Source organism: Spironucleus salmonicida, chromosome 6 (assembly GCF_000497125.1).
Source record: "Spironucleus salmonicida strain ATCC 50377 chromosome 6, whole genome shotgun sequence".
Classification (NCBI taxonomy): Eukaryota; Fornicata; order Diplomonadida; family Hexamitidae; genus Spironucleus; species Spironucleus salmonicida.
Window position 1 is genome coordinate 1,396,146 of NC_090601.1, and position 17,806 is coordinate 1,413,951.

The 17,806-nt window shown below is 34.5% G+C and overlaps 11 protein-coding genes and 1 non-coding gene across 12 annotated transcripts; 6 read left to right on the top strand and 6 right to left on the bottom strand. All coding sequences in view use genetic code 6, as the record gives it.

The window, feature by feature from the left end:
• Positions 1–24: 24 nt before the first annotated feature.
• SS50377_26463 (Alanine aminotransferase) lies at positions 25–1,431 on the bottom strand (the record flags this gene model as incomplete). The annotated part of the gene is made up of 1 exon (XM_067910270.1): positions 25–1,431. The coding sequence occupies one exon, from the start codon at positions 1,429–1,431 to the stop codon at positions 25–27; it is 1,407 nt and encodes a 468-aa protein (XP_067763026.1).
• Positions 1,432–2,216: 785 nt separating this feature from the next.
• SS50377_26464 (Xenobiotic-transporting ATPase / Multidrug resistance-associated protein) lies at positions 2,217–6,596 on the top strand (the record flags this gene model as incomplete). The annotated part of the gene is made up of 1 exon (XM_067910271.1): positions 2,217–6,596. The coding sequence occupies one exon, from the start codon at positions 2,217–2,219 to the stop codon at positions 6,594–6,596; it is 4,380 nt and encodes a 1,459-aa protein (XP_067763027.1).
• A 41-nt stretch (positions 6,597–6,637) lies between these two features.
• Positions 6,638–7,051, top strand: SS50377_26465 (uncharacterized protein; the record flags this gene model as incomplete). Its single annotated transcript, XM_067910272.1, has 1 exon — positions 6,638–7,051. One exon carries the CDS (start codon positions 6,638–6,640, stop codon positions 7,049–7,051), a length of 414 nt encoding a protein of 137 aa, XP_067763028.1.
• Positions 7,052–7,130: 79 nt separating this feature from the next.
• Positions 7,131–9,428, top strand: SS50377_26466 (Kinase, NEK; the record flags this gene model as incomplete). The annotated part of the gene is made up of 1 exon (XM_067910273.1): positions 7,131–9,428. One exon carries the CDS (start codon positions 7,131–7,133, stop codon positions 9,426–9,428), a length of 2,298 nt encoding a protein of 765 aa, XP_067763029.1.
• Positions 9,429–9,522: 94 nt separating this feature from the next.
• SS50377_t20096 lies at positions 9,523–9,606 on the top strand. Its single transcript has one exon. It is a non-coding gene; the product is annotated as a tRNA-Leu (tRNA).
• Positions 9,607–9,713: 107 nt separating this feature from the next.
• Positions 9,714–10,022, bottom strand: SS50377_26467 (uncharacterized protein; the record flags this gene model as incomplete). Its single annotated transcript, XM_067910274.1, has 1 exon — positions 9,714–10,022. The coding sequence occupies one exon, from the start codon at positions 10,020–10,022 to the stop codon at positions 9,714–9,716; it is 309 nt and encodes a 102-aa protein (XP_067763030.1).
• Positions 10,023–10,458: 436 nt separating this feature from the next.
• SS50377_26468 (Beta-phosphoglucomutase) lies at positions 10,459–11,115 on the bottom strand (the record flags this gene model as incomplete). The annotated part of the gene is made up of 1 exon (XM_067910275.1): positions 10,459–11,115. The coding sequence occupies one exon, from the start codon at positions 11,113–11,115 to the stop codon at positions 10,459–10,461; it is 657 nt and encodes a 218-aa protein (XP_067763031.1).
• A 51-nt stretch (positions 11,116–11,166) lies between these two features.
• Positions 11,167–11,439, top strand: SS50377_26469 (uncharacterized protein; the record flags this gene model as incomplete). Its single annotated transcript, XM_067910276.1, has 1 exon — positions 11,167–11,439. The coding sequence occupies one exon, from the start codon at positions 11,167–11,169 to the stop codon at positions 11,437–11,439; it is 273 nt and encodes a 90-aa protein (XP_067763032.1).
• Positions 11,440–11,557: 118 nt separating this feature from the next.
• Positions 11,558–13,075, bottom strand: SS50377_26470 (SNF2 family N-terminal domain-containing protein; the record flags this gene model as incomplete). The annotated part of the gene is made up of 1 exon (XM_067910277.1): positions 11,558–13,075. The coding sequence occupies one exon, from the start codon at positions 13,073–13,075 to the stop codon at positions 11,558–11,560; it is 1,518 nt and encodes a 505-aa protein (XP_067763033.1).
• A 97-nt stretch (positions 13,076–13,172) lies between these two features.
• On the bottom strand, positions 13,173–13,499 carry SS50377_26471 (uncharacterized protein; the record flags this gene model as incomplete). The annotated part of the gene is made up of 1 exon (XM_067910278.1): positions 13,173–13,499. One exon carries the CDS (start codon positions 13,497–13,499, stop codon positions 13,173–13,175), a length of 327 nt encoding a protein of 108 aa, XP_067763034.1.
• Positions 13,500–14,041: 542 nt separating this feature from the next.
• On the top strand, positions 14,042–14,527 carry SS50377_26472 (uncharacterized protein; the record flags this gene model as incomplete). The annotated part of the gene is made up of 1 exon (XM_067910279.1): positions 14,042–14,527. The coding sequence occupies one exon, from the start codon at positions 14,042–14,044 to the stop codon at positions 14,525–14,527; it is 486 nt and encodes a 161-aa protein (XP_067763035.1).
• Positions 14,528–15,102: 575 nt separating this feature from the next.
• On the bottom strand, positions 15,103–17,592 carry SS50377_26473 (Sulfide dehydrogenase; the record flags this gene model as incomplete). Its single annotated transcript, XM_067910280.1, has 1 exon — positions 15,103–17,592. The coding sequence occupies one exon, from the start codon at positions 17,590–17,592 to the stop codon at positions 15,103–15,105; it is 2,490 nt and encodes an 829-aa protein (XP_067763036.1).
• Between the last annotated feature and the right edge of the window lie 214 nt (positions 17,593–17,806).

The following is a 17,806-nucleotide window of genomic DNA, read 5'->3' on the forward strand; positions in this document are numbered from 1 at the left end:
TATTATATAATATATAGCAAAATATCATTAATACTTTTTCATCCAGTTCAAATGGAAAACTCTCCATCTCTGCATAAGTTCGAGCATTTCATCCTCATCGGGAAGAATTGTCATCCTCAGGTGGTACGTTCCAGCTTTCTGTCCGAAAACGTTACCGGGGAGGCAGATTACGCCAACCTCCTCGAGCAAATCCTGGCAGTAGAGCTCATCTGCCGACTTCCCGGCGGCCTTAGCTGCTGAAATCGCATTCGCCGAAGCGTGAATTCTGGGGAAAACGTACATTGCGCCGGTGGGAGTCCGACATGAAATGCCCTCCCAGCTGTTCATCTCGGTGGCGACCATATGCGCCTTTTTGGTTAAGGAGTCCAGAATGCTCTGGTACTCCCTTTTCCATACCTCGTAGCTCGGTTCGCCCGCCTTTGGGGGCTTCACAATCGCGTCCATGGCGATCATACCATCAGTATTTATGGCACCCAGAGAGATAATATCGAGGAGCTGCGTCAACACCTCTTTATCGATGTTCTCGGTCTGCCAGTATGCGCCTCTACGGCCGCATTCGCCGTACATGGATTTGGAGGCCGAATTGATCGAAATAAGCTCAAGGCCTTTGCATTAGTTTTGGGCCTCAAGCTCTTTGAGGCATTTTCTGCATGAAATGAAGGGGATATTGCTATAGATATTGTGTTGGTAGACTTCATCTGCGATGACTAAAAGATTGTGCTTTGATGCAAATTTGAGCATGTTTTTCAGGTTCTGAATAGTTTGGACAGCACCTACTGGGTTATTCGGGTTGATTACTACAAGGCAACGAACAGTTTTGTCGGTTTTCTTGATTGCTTCCTCGAGAAGCTTTTCATCCACCGCCCAGTCGTTTTCTTCATCCAGCTCATAAGAAATCTCATGACCGCCAAAATATGTAGCTGTGGCGTTGTAGAGAGGGAAACCTGGCTTTGGGCATAAAATAGCGTCTTGATCACCTCTGATGATTGGGCGTAAAATGTTCATTATACCATCCGTTGCACCATTACAAAGGAAAACAGAATCTGCAGAGCAAGGACTAGAGTCACGAGTGGAAATGTACTCTGCTACATGTTCTCTAATGATTTAAACTCCTTCAGTTTGCTGATAGCTGCCAGTATTTTTTCCGATACAAGAATTTAAGATTTCTCTGCATCTTTCAATAACATCGGCTGGGAAAATGTTCTTTTCCAATAATTCTGGATAAATAGTTCCAGCAATCAATTATCTTACAAATTCTACTTCTTTTTGGCCTACAGAATTAGGATTACCCATATTGCATCTAATAAGCTTTTTAAAGGGGGCAGTCCCGTTTTCTACCTTTTCATTGATTGCTTTGAGATCTAAATTAACCATATTAAACTTAGTATTGAATAAGCCTGGATAGCAAGTGTCTTTTGTCAAGACTGGCATGATTTGGTGGAAAGAAAAATCAGATTCTGGCTAACTTAGTAATTTATATATATAATACTATGTATTTGCTAAAATGAGATACTAATGTTGAAGATAATAGAGTGTCTATAATATTTTTAAGTAACAATTTCACAAAATTAAAAATAAAACCACATTTTGTTTACTGTTGAATTATTTATTATATTCTTATAAAATACTAATATTGCACTCAAATACTTTAATATTAAATTAAGCACTAAGTTTTATCATATATATTTTGTCTATGAACCAATTTTTATTAAAAAAATCTGTAAAATGATAATATTTCTATTCATAAACCATAAAAAATAAAGTTTGTTAAATCATGGTTTTCTAGGAATAAGTGGTTTATACTAATATTTAATTGATATGATCTTCTAAGAAAAAGAAAGGATATTATATAATTAAATTATTATATTTACTTTATCTAAGCAGCAAAATTAGTAGGAAGGTGTTAATATTATATTATGATGTTAAAATAAATATACTTAGTCATTAAAAATATTATATAGAGAAAAATGAAACGACTATAGATAGTAGTATCTTAATAATTTATATTCATTATATATTAGCATATAATAATTTGTTATTGACTAGAATATGTTAATATCAGTTTTTTAAATTATATATACAATAGCAAACTGGACTTATATTTAAATATATATAATAGAGCTAATTATAAGGTTAAAAAACAAATAAGTTTTCTTAACTATGAATATTAATATTAACATAAATACGACATTAATTATTTCTTGGCCATATTATAAATGCTTGATAACCTAACATTCTCGTGGCTTAATCCTATCATTAAAAAAGTTGTCAGACGAAATTAAGTATCAGACTATGATCTAGGATAATTAGACACAAAATTCTCTCCATAAAGAACGTCAAAATAATTAGTACGAGCAATAAATTAATCCAAGCCATCAATACTTAAAGCATCCTTTAAAGCATTTAAGAAATCATATATTCCATTAATTCTAACCACTCCTATTGTTTCCCTTTGTACTGTCATTTCTCCACTTGCTGTTTAACATTTTACGTAGTTTTTGACCCCATCTACATTTACAGATTGTACCAAACTGATATCTCCAAATCCTTTTTATTCACTAATTCCATATAAAGAGGGTATTGTTAAAGGTTTTAAGAACCTTTACGTATATTTGATACTGGTTTTCATTTCATAGTATTTAAAAGTTCTAATTTAAGGTATAGCCTTGTCTCAAACTTCTCAAGGTGCAATCAAAATAAATACTGCTTGTCTGGACCTTTTATATTCAAAAATAACAAAACTATCATCTTCTTCGAGAAGTAATTTTTCAGATGGGAACTTAGTTAATTTATTGTATACCGATACTTAAAGAATAAGTCTTTTTTTCTAATAAATATCAACTATAGCTTAAATGCCAATTGACATAATCGCATATTTAATCTATATGGGAGTATCAGTTACACCATTAGCATTTGTGGGTCTTATTGCGTATTTATTATTTTTACCAATAATAGCAGGAGTAATGTCTATAGTATTTAGCACATAGCGCCGGATTATGGCAATGCGAGACTAAAGAATGAGAAGAGTAGTAGAATCTCTTAATGGTATTCGAGTAATAAAGTATTTTTCTATGGAAGAAATAATGGAAAAAAGATTGTAAAATATTAGAAAAGTAGAAATTAAAAACTTGTTCAAAATGGGATTATGTATGAGTGTTTTTAGCCTAATATCTCAAAGTTCTTCCCCTGTTATGACCAGTATTGCTTTTGGGACAATGGTTTATTTAAAATAATTCGATGTTGCAAGCGCTTTTACCATAATGTTTTTGTTTTTGTTTCTATCTATCTCAATAATCTCTCTACCAATGTCTATAACTGGATTTTAAGAGGCAAGTATAAGCTCAAAACGATTGTTAGCATTTTTATAACTACCTGAGCGCTTAAACTATATAAATTAAACAGATTAATAAGAGATTAAAGTAGAAGGTGATATAAGTTTCACATGGAGTAACAAAGCTGATACTTTTATGCCACCAATATTAGACAGCTTTTACAAGGAAAATTAGAAGAAAATAAAAAGAATGAAAAGAACACTCCCAAAATTAGAATTAATATTTTAGCAAATTTCAAACAAACTCTAACCAATAAATGCTATTGACTATAATTTACTGACAGATAATGATCTTGATGAATATTCTGTCTAATTTGACGTTCCCTTTTATTCGAAAATAAAAATTACAGATTATGTGTATCCAAGATATGATTATAAATACGTAGATGAAAATTAATAAGGCAAAATAATGTATTTACATATAAAAGTTATGCAGAAACTACTGAACTAAGACAACATTTAAGTAGCAAAATAACCTGTACTACATGACATAAGTTTCAATATAAAATCTGGAGAATTAGTTGGTATCTGTGGAGTAGTGGGATCTGGAAAATCAAGTTTACTTTAGGCCTTAATTGGGGAATTAAGAGTTTATGATAAAAATGAAGCAAATTTCGAATAATATATAATTAAACCAGAATAAAATTGCTAAAAATGTGTTTAAATACCTAAAAATATAGCTTATTTCGCCTAGAATGCATAAATTTTTAATACATCAATTAAATAGAATATAACATTTAATAAACCTTTTAATCAAGCAAAATATGATCATATTATTGATATATGTTGTTTAAAGCCAGATCTATAGACTTTTCCGTATGGTGACTAGACAGAAGTAGGAGCAAAAGGCGTCACAATTTCTGGTGGATAAAAAGCTCGAATTGCGTTTGCTAGATGCATTTATTCCGAAGCTGATGTTTATCTTCTAGATGATCCATTATCGGCAGTTGATACCCATGTTGGTAGTCGTTTATGGAATGAAGTAATAATAAATGAATTGGTTAATAAAGGAAAAACTGTACTCATCGTAAGTCATCAAACGAGTTGGTTTAAAGAATGTGATAGAATAATGGTTCTAGAGAATGGGAGAATAAAGAAATATGGTACTCTTGAAGAATTAAAAAATTCTGATATTAATATTTAAGGATTAACCGATGGATTAGCTAAAATAAATTCGCTTAATAACCATGTTGTAGCTTAATAGATGAAGGTAAAAACCTAGGAAGATTAAACCCTTGTAGAGGAAATTAATAAACATACTTTGAATACAGAAGAAAATGATTAACATGGTGGTGTTGTAAGCATGAAAAATTACAAAACATGGATTTAAGCAGGATCTAGCATGTTTTTGATATTATCGTTGATATTTTTCCTTATTGGATAAGGAATTTCATAATATACCACTGTATTAGTTACTGCATGGACAACGGATTAGTATCATTGGACTGGTAGTACTAGTTTATAACCTACTTGTGATAAAATTTGTCCAGGTAATAGGTGCCCAAATACTACTATGGGGAATATATGCAATGCATTTTTAAATACAAAAGCTGATATGTAAACCATCTTTTAGTGCGCTTAACCTGATAGCCCCCCTCCAAATATTGATACTTCACCAAAATATCTTTACCTATACATAGGATGTACAATTGCATTATTCATTTTTATCTACTTGGGAAATGCTTTGTTTACAGCTTTTTGTTTAGATGCCGCTCAAAAACTACATAACGATATGTTGTATGCTATCATTAGATAACCTATGTAATTTTTTGATACTACACCTTAAGGTAGAATTTAAAACAGATTTTCGAAGGATACTGATGCAGTTGACGGAAATATTCTAAGATATATGGCATAAGCCATTGGAATATTTTTTATTATTTTTACTATGGTAATAACTATGGTAGCAGTCTCTTACCCTGTATTAATAATATTAGTACCGTCAATATTTATTTTTAGTACCATTTTTATGAATTTTAGACGTGTTGCCCCTTACTTCAAAAGAATAGATGCTGTTTCTCGTTCTCCAGTTTTTTCAATATCATCTGAAACAGTTGATTTAGCAGCTACAATAAGAGCTTTTGATGCTGAGATTTAATACTAAGACAAGTTTAGAGAAGCTGTTGAAACTAATATTTAGGCTAACTATCTTTCAATTGCGATTATTCTTTGGTTGAAGTTTAGGCTAGGTATGCTTTCGGCAACTTTTGCCTTTTCCATCACATTGGCATGCATTTTAATCGCCCCATATTCTGCTCAAATGGCTAGTTATACTGGCGTTATTGTGAGCATGAGTTTCACCATAACTTTTATTCTTTAATAGCTTGTAGTCACTATGGTGCAAGTAGAAAGTGAAATGGCATCAGTTGAGAGACTTATTGAGTATTCAGAAAAGAAGCCAGAATAGAACAAAGTTAGAACCAAAATTACTACTGAGTAATCACCTTTAAAGATTAAATCTCTCAATTTTAGATATAGAAGCGATTTACCATTAGCTATTTCTAATTTAAATTTAGAATTAAAAGACAACGAGCATGTTGGAATCGTAGGACGGACTGGTGCAGGTAAATCATCAATTGCATGTGCAATATTTAGACTATATGAACCTGAAAATTCTACATAAATAATGCTAAATGGCGTAAATCTTATGGATTTAGATCTTCAGCAAGCTAGATCATAATTATCAATTATACCATAAGAGCCTTTTTTATTTTCTGGCACGTTAAGAAGTTAACTTTGCAGAAAGACGTTATGTGACAGCTTCGATGTTTAATGCTAATTAGATAGGATTCCAGATGAAAAAATATGGGCAGTTTTGGATTCTGTATAAATAGGTAACTACTTCAGAAGTTAGCCCGGAGGTCTTGAATCTATAATAGCTCCAAATGGTGATAATTTAAGTTCTGGCTAAAAGTAGTTAGTATGTTTTGCTAGAGCTATGTTAACCGATACATAATGTATTATATTAGACGAAGCGACAGCTTAGGTAGACCGAGATACTGATTAAAAAATACAGGAAACAATAAGAAAATAGATGGCTAATAAGTAAATATTATGCATAGCCCATAGACTGGAAACAATTATTGACTTCGATAAAATAATAGTCATGGAAGGAGGTGAAATTGTAGAGTCTGGAACATCATTTGAATTATTATAAAAAGATGGATTATTTAGTAAAATGGTTGAAAATGTCGGCAAAGAGGCGAGTTAAGCACTGAAGTAGATAGCTATAGAAACTCAAGAAAGACGACTCATTAAAAAGTGATATATAATATATTTATATATTCTATAATATCTTAAATTAAAATGTGTGAGGAAGATCTTGATGTGTATTTTAAAAAGAACATTTACCAACAGTCTCATTTAACACCGCAAGATCTTATATGGGTAACTAAACTAAATAAGAATTTAAAAATTGCATAGACAGAGCTCAAATATAATGTCCCAACGCACAACCAAGTTCTCAAAGACCTAAAGCTCTAAAAATCAAACAATATAGGGGAAAATTATATTAAAATTAAATACAACTCAACCAGGCTAATTAATACGCCAACTTAAAATCTTAGAGATATGGAAAAGTCTATAAGAGGAATAAACCAGTAGTTCAAATCACCTATGCACAGGAGCCCTGATCTGCGATCACACTCACACTCACTCTCTATGAGCAAGGTATTAGCGACCAACAGATTCGTCTCGTTGAGCATTTTAGGCAAATAGTGAAAAACTCCATTTTTATAATTAGTCTATTTATTATATAATAATAAGTATATACAAACTTACGTCCGCTCCACGCCAAAAAATGAACCGTTACAAAGAGCTCAAAACGCTCGGAAAAGGCTCGTTCGGCCGGGCTGCGCTGGTCGAGGAGATCGCAACCAAAGAAAAATTTGTCATGAAAATCATTCAGATATCGCAAATGAAGCCAAAAGAGCGGGAGGAGGCGCTGCAGGAGTCCAGAATCCTCGAGAAGCTCCAGCACCCAAACATCACCTCCTACCGCGAGTCATTCTCGGACGCGAAGTTCCTATACATCGTGATGGAGTACGCGAACTCGGGCGACCTCTACGAGCGGATCAAGGCCCAGAAGGCGAAGGGCGCGCTCTTCCCGGAGGCGCAGGTCTGGGAGTGGACGATCCAGATCTGCCTTGGTCTGAAGCACATCCATGACCGCCGCATTCTGCACCGCGACCTGAAGACGCAGAACATCTTTTTGAGCGTCGAGGGCGGCCGACACGTCTGCAAAATCGGCGATTTCGGGGTCTCTAAAATCCTAAATTCGACGATGGAGTGCGCCAGAACGGCCATAGGAACACCATATTACCTCTCTCCCGAGCTGTGCAACAACCAGGGCTACAACAACAAATCCGACATTTGGGCCCTCGGGTGCATGATTTACGAGATTTGCACGCTGAATCACACGTTCGAGGCAGCGAACATGAAGATGTTAATCGTCAAAATTCTTGAGGGGAAGTACAAGCCGATTTCGAGCGTCTACTCGAGCGAATTGCGCGATTTGCTCACGATGATGCTCCAGAAAGACCCCAAAAAGCGGCCTTCCGTGAATTCCATTTTGAAAATGCCGTCGATTCAGACGAAATTGCACAAATTTCTGCCAGAAACCGTCAAGGAAATGGAGTTTGCGCACACCGTCTTTCACGGCCAGGGGAACATCATGAAGGGCTTCAAGGAGGAGGACGAGATTAAGTAGATTATGGGTGGAGCTGCCTTGTTTGGGAATGCGGGAGGCCAGAAACCGGCTGAAAATGAGGTTTAAAAGGTTGTTGTTTAACCACCTGGAATAAATTATCCGACGAATTTGGCTAAATCGAAATAGCAGGTTACGCCGATGGTCAAATAAGTTACGCCGTAAGCTAAATAAGCGACTGCAGTTAAGCGGGTTGCACCTGTTTCGCAGTAAAAATCATCAAATTCAGTGCCTTCAGATAATACATTGTTTGGAAAATTGAACGAATTAGATGATCTACTGGCCATGAAATCACCTAGTTCATAGGATAGCAATAAACCAGTTTAATAATAATAGCTATCTCCAAATTACAATCCATTTTCGTATCCGACACCTCAAAATTTACCGACACCTCCATAGAATCAGCAGAGTAACTAATCTAATACACCAAATAATCCACTAGCATATAACCCACCTCCGCAATTTGCATAGAAAAATGCTCAAAAAAATCTAAATAATCATTAAAAAGACGTTATTTCCAAGCTTGCCCCTATGAACGATCGTGATAGAGCTCGATATATGCGGGAAAAGGAACTCCAAGATAAGAAGGATCGTGCATAGTAGTTAAAGCGTTAATCTGAAGAAAAAATTGCTAATGCTAAGGCTGCTGTCAAGCAAAAATACGAAAAGATCAACCATGAGTACGACTCTAAATTGTAAGCTAAAAAAGAGAGTATGTACAGAGATGAGGAAGATTTAGCACGCAGGGCAAAAATTTTAGAAGATAATAAAAAGGCAGAAATGCTAGCGAAGAAGTAGTACGAATTAGAGTAGAAACGACTTAACTCTGAGATTGCTGAAAAAGAGAGGAAAAAAGGAGAGGATTAACGTGAGAAGCTGAGATAAATGATGGCGCAGAAAAGGAAAGAAAAAGGTGGCGGCAATCAGTTTGGTGAGATAGAGGTTATTGAAGAGGCTGGAGCTGGGTAGAAAATGAGAGAAAAATTTGGCGAAGGAGGTGCTGATTATTAAAAGAATTTACAGGCTAAAGCCTCAGTTGATATGAAACAACCAGAAAAAGTGTGTGAGGAGGAATCTGAGTCATTTGGAGACGCTCCAGATGCTAATTTTGCTTAAGCAAATGCAGCAGATGAGTGGAAGAACAAGCTTAATTCCACAGATGGTAAAGAAAGTTTATGTTACCGGATGGAGAGTTTGCGGAGTTTCATGGAGAAATAACTCGGGTTTGATAAATTTATGAACGTTTATCAGTCAGTTAATAATGCAAGTGCAAATGATGAAGAAATGGACGATAATTACGTAAGAGAACAACTTGGTGATGATAATATGGGATATATGAACTTGATAGTTTAGTTAATTTTGGTAGAGTAGAAGTTTAATGAGAGTTAGTGAACGTGATTTGTGGGGTTTATAGTTACCTTTGGTATATTTTTTTTAAATAATGTTATCTTCATTCTAGATTTTAATACTTAAGGTATGAAGTTATACCAATTTGGCCGAGTGGTTAAGGCGGGTGACTCAAGATCTCCTGGGGGCTAACTCCGCGTGGGTTCAAATCCCACAGTTGGTATTTTTCGTCCCGGATTTTATTTTTATATAATCGTTTAGTGAATAGGTTAAAATATAAGTAAATATAGAATATTATATTGAAATTTAAACTATTCACATATAAATAAATCACTTAAACATATCATGAACTTTTTATCTAGCATTTTCTCTAAATTAAAGCTTCAATTATCTGGTTAGGATCGTGTCTGTTTCCTATATGTCCAAAGCAGATTGGGCGTACTCTGTTTTTTCGTTAAGCGTAGAAAGTGAGTCTCGATGATTTAAAAGAGCAAATTGTGATTATTTTTCAATAAGTCTTGTTGAGTTCCTTTGTTTCGGCACTTGACTTAATGCATGTTCATCATTTAACTAGTCGCCAGGTTTCCCCTCTTAGCATGTATTTTATCCGTCATCTTCAATAGAGTCACTTGTACCCATTTTACGTGATCATATGGTGATTAAATATGAATTAATAACTATAGTATTTTATAAAATATATAAATCACGTTGCATATTATTAAATATACTAAATTTGATTTTTGAAAAATTCGGAAAGGTCTGATTAAATAATTCGCACAAGTTACCATTTATGATTATATTAAAAAATATTTTATGCGATATTAAATAGGTTTATATATAACTATGTATAAATAGTTGAAAAATTAATGATACCGGATTGTCCCAATTCAACAATGAATTGGCTCTTAAAAGTATCAATGCTATCGGATGATTAAAGTACAGATGTACATACCTATAGATCTTTGATAACTACTTGCGAACTTTCACTATCTCAAAAAAGTATTTTCATCATCGCTGTGAAGTGAAAATATGAAAAAGAATTTTTAAAATATAATATATTAAATATAATAATTAATCAGAAAAGTTCTTCATAACTTTGGATTTCAATCATACATAAATGCTTTTTCTAATCATACATTCGTTTATCTGTAAGTATTCCTACTACCAAGCACCCACTATTAACAGCTCCTTAAAGACCATGCAAACTGTCTTCAAAAACAGCACATTAAGATGGCTCGGCCCCTATTCTTTTCATACATTCTAAATAAACAGCTGGATCTGGTTTACTTTTACCCACATCATCACATGAAACTACTGCCTAGACATGTTTCTTAATTGATTAGTAATTATTAAGAAATGCATCAATTACATAAATAGGAGATGCTGTAGCTATTCCAAAGGGTATATTTTAAGCAATAAGATAATTTAAAAATTTTTCTGCTCCTGGGACAAATTTAATTTATGTGGCAAAAATTGATTCGCTATGTGTCCTATATGCATCCATAATTTACTCTGGCTTAACATTTGATAATTTATTATACTAAATTATCCAGGAGGCAATATCAAACATAGAAAATCCCATTGTTACTTAAAAGTGTTTTTCCAAATCATATGGAATATTAAATTATGAGTAAACCTATAAATCAATAGTTTCCCATATATTAATCGAGTCAGTTAAAGTACCATCAAAATCAAACACATAATATTTAATATCTGATAACTTTTCGTGCATTACGATTTAGTAATAATTATTATGTAAACAATATAAAGTAATTAACATAAAATGCCTAAATTTCCACCTCAAAATAAAACCCTTATTGATGAATTACATAAATAAAATATAGCATCTATGAGTAAGAAAATAGTCAATTTAAAGTAGTCTTCTTAAATTACAAAACGAGCATCAGCTGCATAATCAACGAATATGGTTACATCTATAGATTCATCTTAAGAGATTATATATGAACCTATGAGAAAAGAACCAGAGATACCGTTTAGGGAGTTTAAAGTTCGTCGTGGAAGACCCATAATGACATTTTCTGGAAACTAATAATGAATAATTATTTTATTTTTTGTAATATTATATCCTAGTTATCTTAATTCATCTGAATTTAATGTATAAAAATTTAATTTAATATAAAATAAGTTAATACAGTTAATATTATTACAGGCACTCACTTACTCAACATTTTTAGTACTTTTCCATTCCTGTTAAGCTATTTACGAACATTAAGAAAGATTTCATTTTCGACTGCTCCCTATACGAAATATACTACTTATACTGAATCCTTTTATCCGATTCTAACCGATCGTGAAATTGATTACTAAATTTCGTTAGGATTATAACTGAAATCTGCAAAAATAATACATTTAGCCTCTATGATATTTAATCCTACATTACCAATGGGATACGTTAAAAGAAGCACTGATTTTTCGGTAGTAATTTTAAAATTAGTTAAAATGGATGTTCTTTCGTCATTTGGTGTATTACCGTCAATTCTAAAAACCTGTAATGGTATAAAATGTTATAATACATCTAAATGAGAAATAAATTACGAAAAAATAAGGAACTTCGTGATGGAGCAACTAGAAAGAAAAGCTATAATTTTTTCAGTTTTTGGCTATAAACTTCCAAAGAAATATTTCTTGTCCAATGGAAATTAAATTTTTAAAGCTGCTTAATAAAGCTATACTTTTGATAATGAACAAAGATAATTAAAATAAGAATCTTATATGTCTAAAAATTCAAATTTTCCTAACATCTTTTTAACTTTGAAATAATTTGATTTAGATTCTAAGATTAGAAAATCAATCATTTATTAACTAATTATAGGATCATTATCGATTGTTACCGTTGAACATGCATTTCTTCGTTATTGTATAATGCTTCCTTCATTTTATATTTAATCAATATATACAATAAGTTCCTAATAATCTGGAATTTTATCATTTAGAATAGAAATTTCTCTTCGAATAAACTGATTTTTAATTAAGCTAAACAATTTACTGTATGTGCTAGATTTTTATTAATACGATTGGTCAAAATCTTATATCTTTTATATTAAATGATGAACATCTTTATGCATGATACTCGTCATCAAAAATAAACCTTCTAGTTTTACCTGAAGTGGTGTTCCTGTTAGTAAAATTAATCTTCGTGTTTATAATTTTATTAAATTTTTATAAAATTAAGTTTATGTAGATTAAAATAAATGAATTTCATCTACAATTATTATTTTAAATTTCAATGTACGCAAAAATGGATCCTTTAGCATACAATGAGTTGTTAGGATGATATTGCTATTATAGCATTATTTTGAGGTTATCTATCTTGATTATTTACTGCCATTGTAAACGGTAACGGTAAAACAGTCAAATAATTTTATTTCACATATCCAATTTTAAATTAATTAATTTGGTACAATTATAAGAAACTATGAGGATTTTAAGAAATATTTCAGAGTTATTAATGTTTACAAAGTTTTACCTAATCCTTATTCGTCAAATAATGCTGCAGAGCTATACTTTAAAATCTAAATTAGCTTTTTGCAGCCGTCTATCTAATGTGAAAGAAGAGGTATGGGAGAATTAGGTAGAATGATGTTGCTAGCCTGCTTAATTCTATTATTTAATTCTTTATGTTCATTATAGATAGTTTAAAAATGCTGTGTTAATGTGTCGTCACCACTCATCTTTTATCTGTAGTAAAAATCATGGGATAATTATAAATATAATTATTAGTAAAAATACAAATCACATATCAAGTTTCCCGGTAAGTTATATATTATATCAGAGCATACTAGCAGAGTCTTCGCCGCACTGATAAATAAAGTGCTCGACGGAGCCAGCAAAGTGCTTAAAATTGCTAGCTTACTGCTCCAGCTGCTACGCGTCGTAGTTGTCGAACAGGCGACCGGACTCCGTCTAGTTGTACAGCTGGCCGATGTTTATCAACTACTGGTCAAACCGAACCTCGTCGTTCGAGATTTCGCAGTCCAGTGCAGAAGACTACTTCACAATTTTATAATAATGAGACTATAACGGCGTGATAACATTCTATATCTCCTCCATATCGTTTTATTGATCGTGATTATATTTAGACTCTTCTGTGCCCATTTTAGATTGAAAACAATTGATAGAGTATATACTTTCATAAGTTTATATTTTTGTTTAACTGTAAAAATCCTCAGGATAATAGCAATAAATTATTCATATATACCGAGATGATTTTCTAATCATCTGAGATATACATATATTATATTTCCTATAGAATTATATTTAATCCACAAATTAAGTATTGAGTTTAGCTACCTGTTAGAAATATGATTAAGAATTATACAACTATCGAATGATATTGTGATTCTATTACCATATGTACGTTTACTGCATATATAAAATCAATATGCTTTAATTCTTTTTTCTAATTATTTCAGATCAATAAAATTATAATACTATTGTTAATTTCTACATTTCTTACAATTTTATATCGTGGTAGTGTTTTATTAAATCTTATTATTTCCTAAGATTCCTTTAATGACAAAATTAAGTAAGTATTCATATTACAGTTATATTCATTCGCTATTATTTTACTTTAGCATTGCAATTCTCATATATTTGTATTGTGTTTATATTATATAATATGGCACACATTCTCCAGAATGTCCTATCTGAACGTGATCAAGTAGCAGCAGACCGAAATTTCCCAGCTGAGGGAACAGGTCGCACTGCTAACATCCACACCACTCCTCCGGGAGATCGACTCCAGAATCGCGAGCAGCCTGGAGCCGCAGATGCTCCTCTACACGCAGCAGGTCGCCCCGCTCATGGCCGAGAACCAGCGCCTGAAGGAGGTCATCGCGGACCTCACCGCACGCCTCACCGCCTCCCAGGCCGACTCTCTGCGGGAAGCACACTTCGGCGGCCCCGGATCGGACCGCGAGCCCCCGAGGCAGTATGCGGCGTGCCCCGGCGGTTCCCACGGCACCCTGCTGGATAACCTGTTCGCAGAGCTGCAGGAGGAGCGGCGCATGCGCAAGGCGGCCCAGGGACAGCTAGCGCAGCAGGAGCGGTACGGGACCTACATGGAGAACGCGTTCCGGAACGTGGTGCAGGCCCAGAGCGCAGCACCTGTGTTCAGTGAGTGAGGCGGTTGGATTGCAAGGCTCATTAGCACAGCCGCTATGGCAGAAACGGCGGCACCGCTAGCGCGGGCCTCGCCCAACGGGAAACTCTCCCTCTACGATGCTGGCAGCTCGGTGGTGATGGGGAGGATGATTATAATCCAGGATCAGGTACCAGCTACGAGCTAAACTTTTTAATTTGGTTAAATATATTGTTTAGATATTGATAAGCTTATTAAATTATTATTTTCATACTGTATGTAAATATTATTTAGTTATAGACTACGAGTAATCTTCAAATTTATCAATATTTAGATAATTTCATTTTACAAAATTTCTCTGATTTTGTAAATGGAATGTTAAATTCTTTACTTTAAGCTCCCTTATATTCTAAAATCTCAGAAAATATATTCTTCAAAAATAATGATTTACCATCATGTCCTGATAATATTATTACCCAGACTTAATCTCTTATTACCTCTTGCATGTTGAATTATGAATAAATAGTAACTTTATTAATAAAATTTGGTTGCTATCAATATAATAATTGTTAATACTTTACAATACCATCACATTAAAAATAAAGTTTAAATATGGTTTCACTCATTTGAGTAGTATTTCTGATACTCTTCGCTAACCTGAGGATAGAAAACCTTGCCGTAAAGTTCGGGGTCAATACTACAGTCCATACTACTTAAATACTTGTTAATTTCCAGACCAGCAACTTTTCCAGCACCGAGAGCCTTGATAACAGTCGCAGCACCTGTGTTTACATCTCCACCAGCATAAACTCCATCTAAACTAGTTTTTAAATTATCATCAGTTTTGATAAGACCTCTGTTGGTATCTAAACCAGGCGTGCTAGATGGAATAATAGGATTAGGTCCTTAACCTACAGCAATAACAACCATTTGGCAGGTGAAGAAACCTTCTTAACCTTCACAGCTCACAATCTGACCATTTTCAAACATATTAACTTACGTTCTGAGCCCTTTAATACCATTTCCTTCACAATTTCCAACAATTTCAATTGGTGCATTTAGCGTTCCAAATTCAATACCCTCTTCTTGTGCATGTTCTACTTCTTCAGCTCTTGCAGGGCTGTCCTATATTCTCCGTCTGTAAACGATTGTGACCTAAGCTCCCAGTCTCTATGCGCATCTTGCACAATCCATAGCAACATTTCCAGCACCAATAACTACTACTTACTACGCATGCATTACAGGAGTATCACTTACCTATGGGAAAGTATAAGCCTTCATCAAGTTGCATCTTGTTAAAAATTCGTTTGCGCTCAAAACACCAGGCAAATCCTCTCCTGGAATACCTAAAAATCTTGGTAAACCAGCACCGGATCCAATGAAGAATGCAGAAAATCCTTCTTTTTTCAAATCATCAATTGTAGCGGATTTACCAACTACAAAATTAGTACGAGTTTCCACGACACCGAGCCTTTAAAGGCCTGCAATTTCATGTGCTACAATTTCTTTAGGAAGACGGAATTCAGGAATACCATAACTTAAAACACCACCAAGTTTATGCAAAGCTTCGAAAATAACTACTGAGTGCCCGGCTTTAGCAACTTCACCAGCTGCCGCAATACCTGCAGGACCAGAACCAATAACAGCAACTTTCTTTCCAGTCAGCTGAACTGGTTTAATGCGATTTTCTTCGTCTAAAAGAGCTTTTTCTTCTAGATTATTTTCTCTAACATAGTCAGCTACAAAACGCTCTAAACGACCTATTCCGACCGCCTCACGGCCTGTACGTTCAAGAATACAACCATATGTACCTTCTGCGCACTAACACTGGCTCTCTTGAGGGCAAACTCTACCAGAAATTGCAGGGCACGAATGGGCTGATTTGATGATTCTATACGCACCCAAGAAGTCTTAATCTTTGATTTTCTGGATGAACTGAGGAATTGGGACCTAAACTGGGCAGCCTTTTATGCACATTGGCTTTGGGCAGTTCAAACACCTTTTAGCTTCGTTTACTGCCATTTCTGCCGTGTAGCCGAGAGCTACCTCGGTCCAGTTTTGAGCACGGAACTCTGGGTCCTAGACTGGCATAGGTGTCTGCTTTTTAGGGATTTTGTTTGCTGGGATTTTCGTCTGAACTGGTTTTTCAATGGGAAGCTGTTTCTCCTCCTACTCCTCCTTGCAATACGTCGTCATTCTCTGTCTCAAATTTTGCCAATCGACTACGTGGGCATCGAATTCTGGCCCGTCAACACACGCAAACTTGGTCTTTCCGTCAACGTTGACTCTGCATGCGCCGCACATACCTGTGCCGTCGACCATAGTGGTGTTTAGAGATACAATAGTGGGGATTTTGTAGGGACGTGTTACCTCAGAAACTGCGCGCATCATGGGGAGGGGGCCGATGGCGTAAACCTCAGCGAATCTGCGTTCTGGGATCTTCTCTTCATCTTCCTTCACATAGCCTGCTTTATCAATAATTTGTTGTAATGCAGTTGTTCCAAAACCATGGATGCCGTAACTTCCGTCATCGGTAGTAACGTAGCACTCGTGTGAAACTGCGCGCATTTTATCCTCCCAAAAGATGAGCTCTTTCATCCTTGCTCCAAAAATGGTTATGACGTGATTTCCAGGCCTTTTATAAATTTCTCTTGCGATGGGATAAACTGGAGCAGTTCCGACACCACCGGCTACTAGAACGACTACACCCATGTTGTCATGAATTTGCGACGGGTGTCCTAAGGGTCCAGCAATATCGTGAATATTGTCACCTACCTGCATATTGTTAATAATCTTTGAGGATCTACCAATACTTTAACAAACTAAAGTGATTGTGAGCTTTTCTCTGTCAAAATCGGCAATTGTAAGAGGAATTCTCTCAGCTTTCTCATTAGCTCGTACAATTACGAATTATCCAGCTTGACAGTGTGCTGCCACATTGGGAGAGATGATAACGAACTCAAGAATTTCAGGGTTGGTAGATAACACAACTCTTTCGATAATTTTATAGGTAATATCATTATTTGGTGTGATATAACGTTCACGAGTCTATGGTTTCTCAACAGTCTTATAACCATCTGCACGAATAACATCTTCAATATCAGCCATTTATTGAAATCAGACTTGATAAATTATGTTATAGTGGATATTAATATAATAAATAATTGGTTTTACGTTTTTACCATACTTAAATTTGTGATTTTATGGGATTTACTATTAATTATTTTTATTTTTGTCATATTGTTTCAGATTTATCGTTTAACATTGTATGATAATAATATTTGTTTTATACAAAAGTTTATAATAAGTTTTTGTGGTTTGT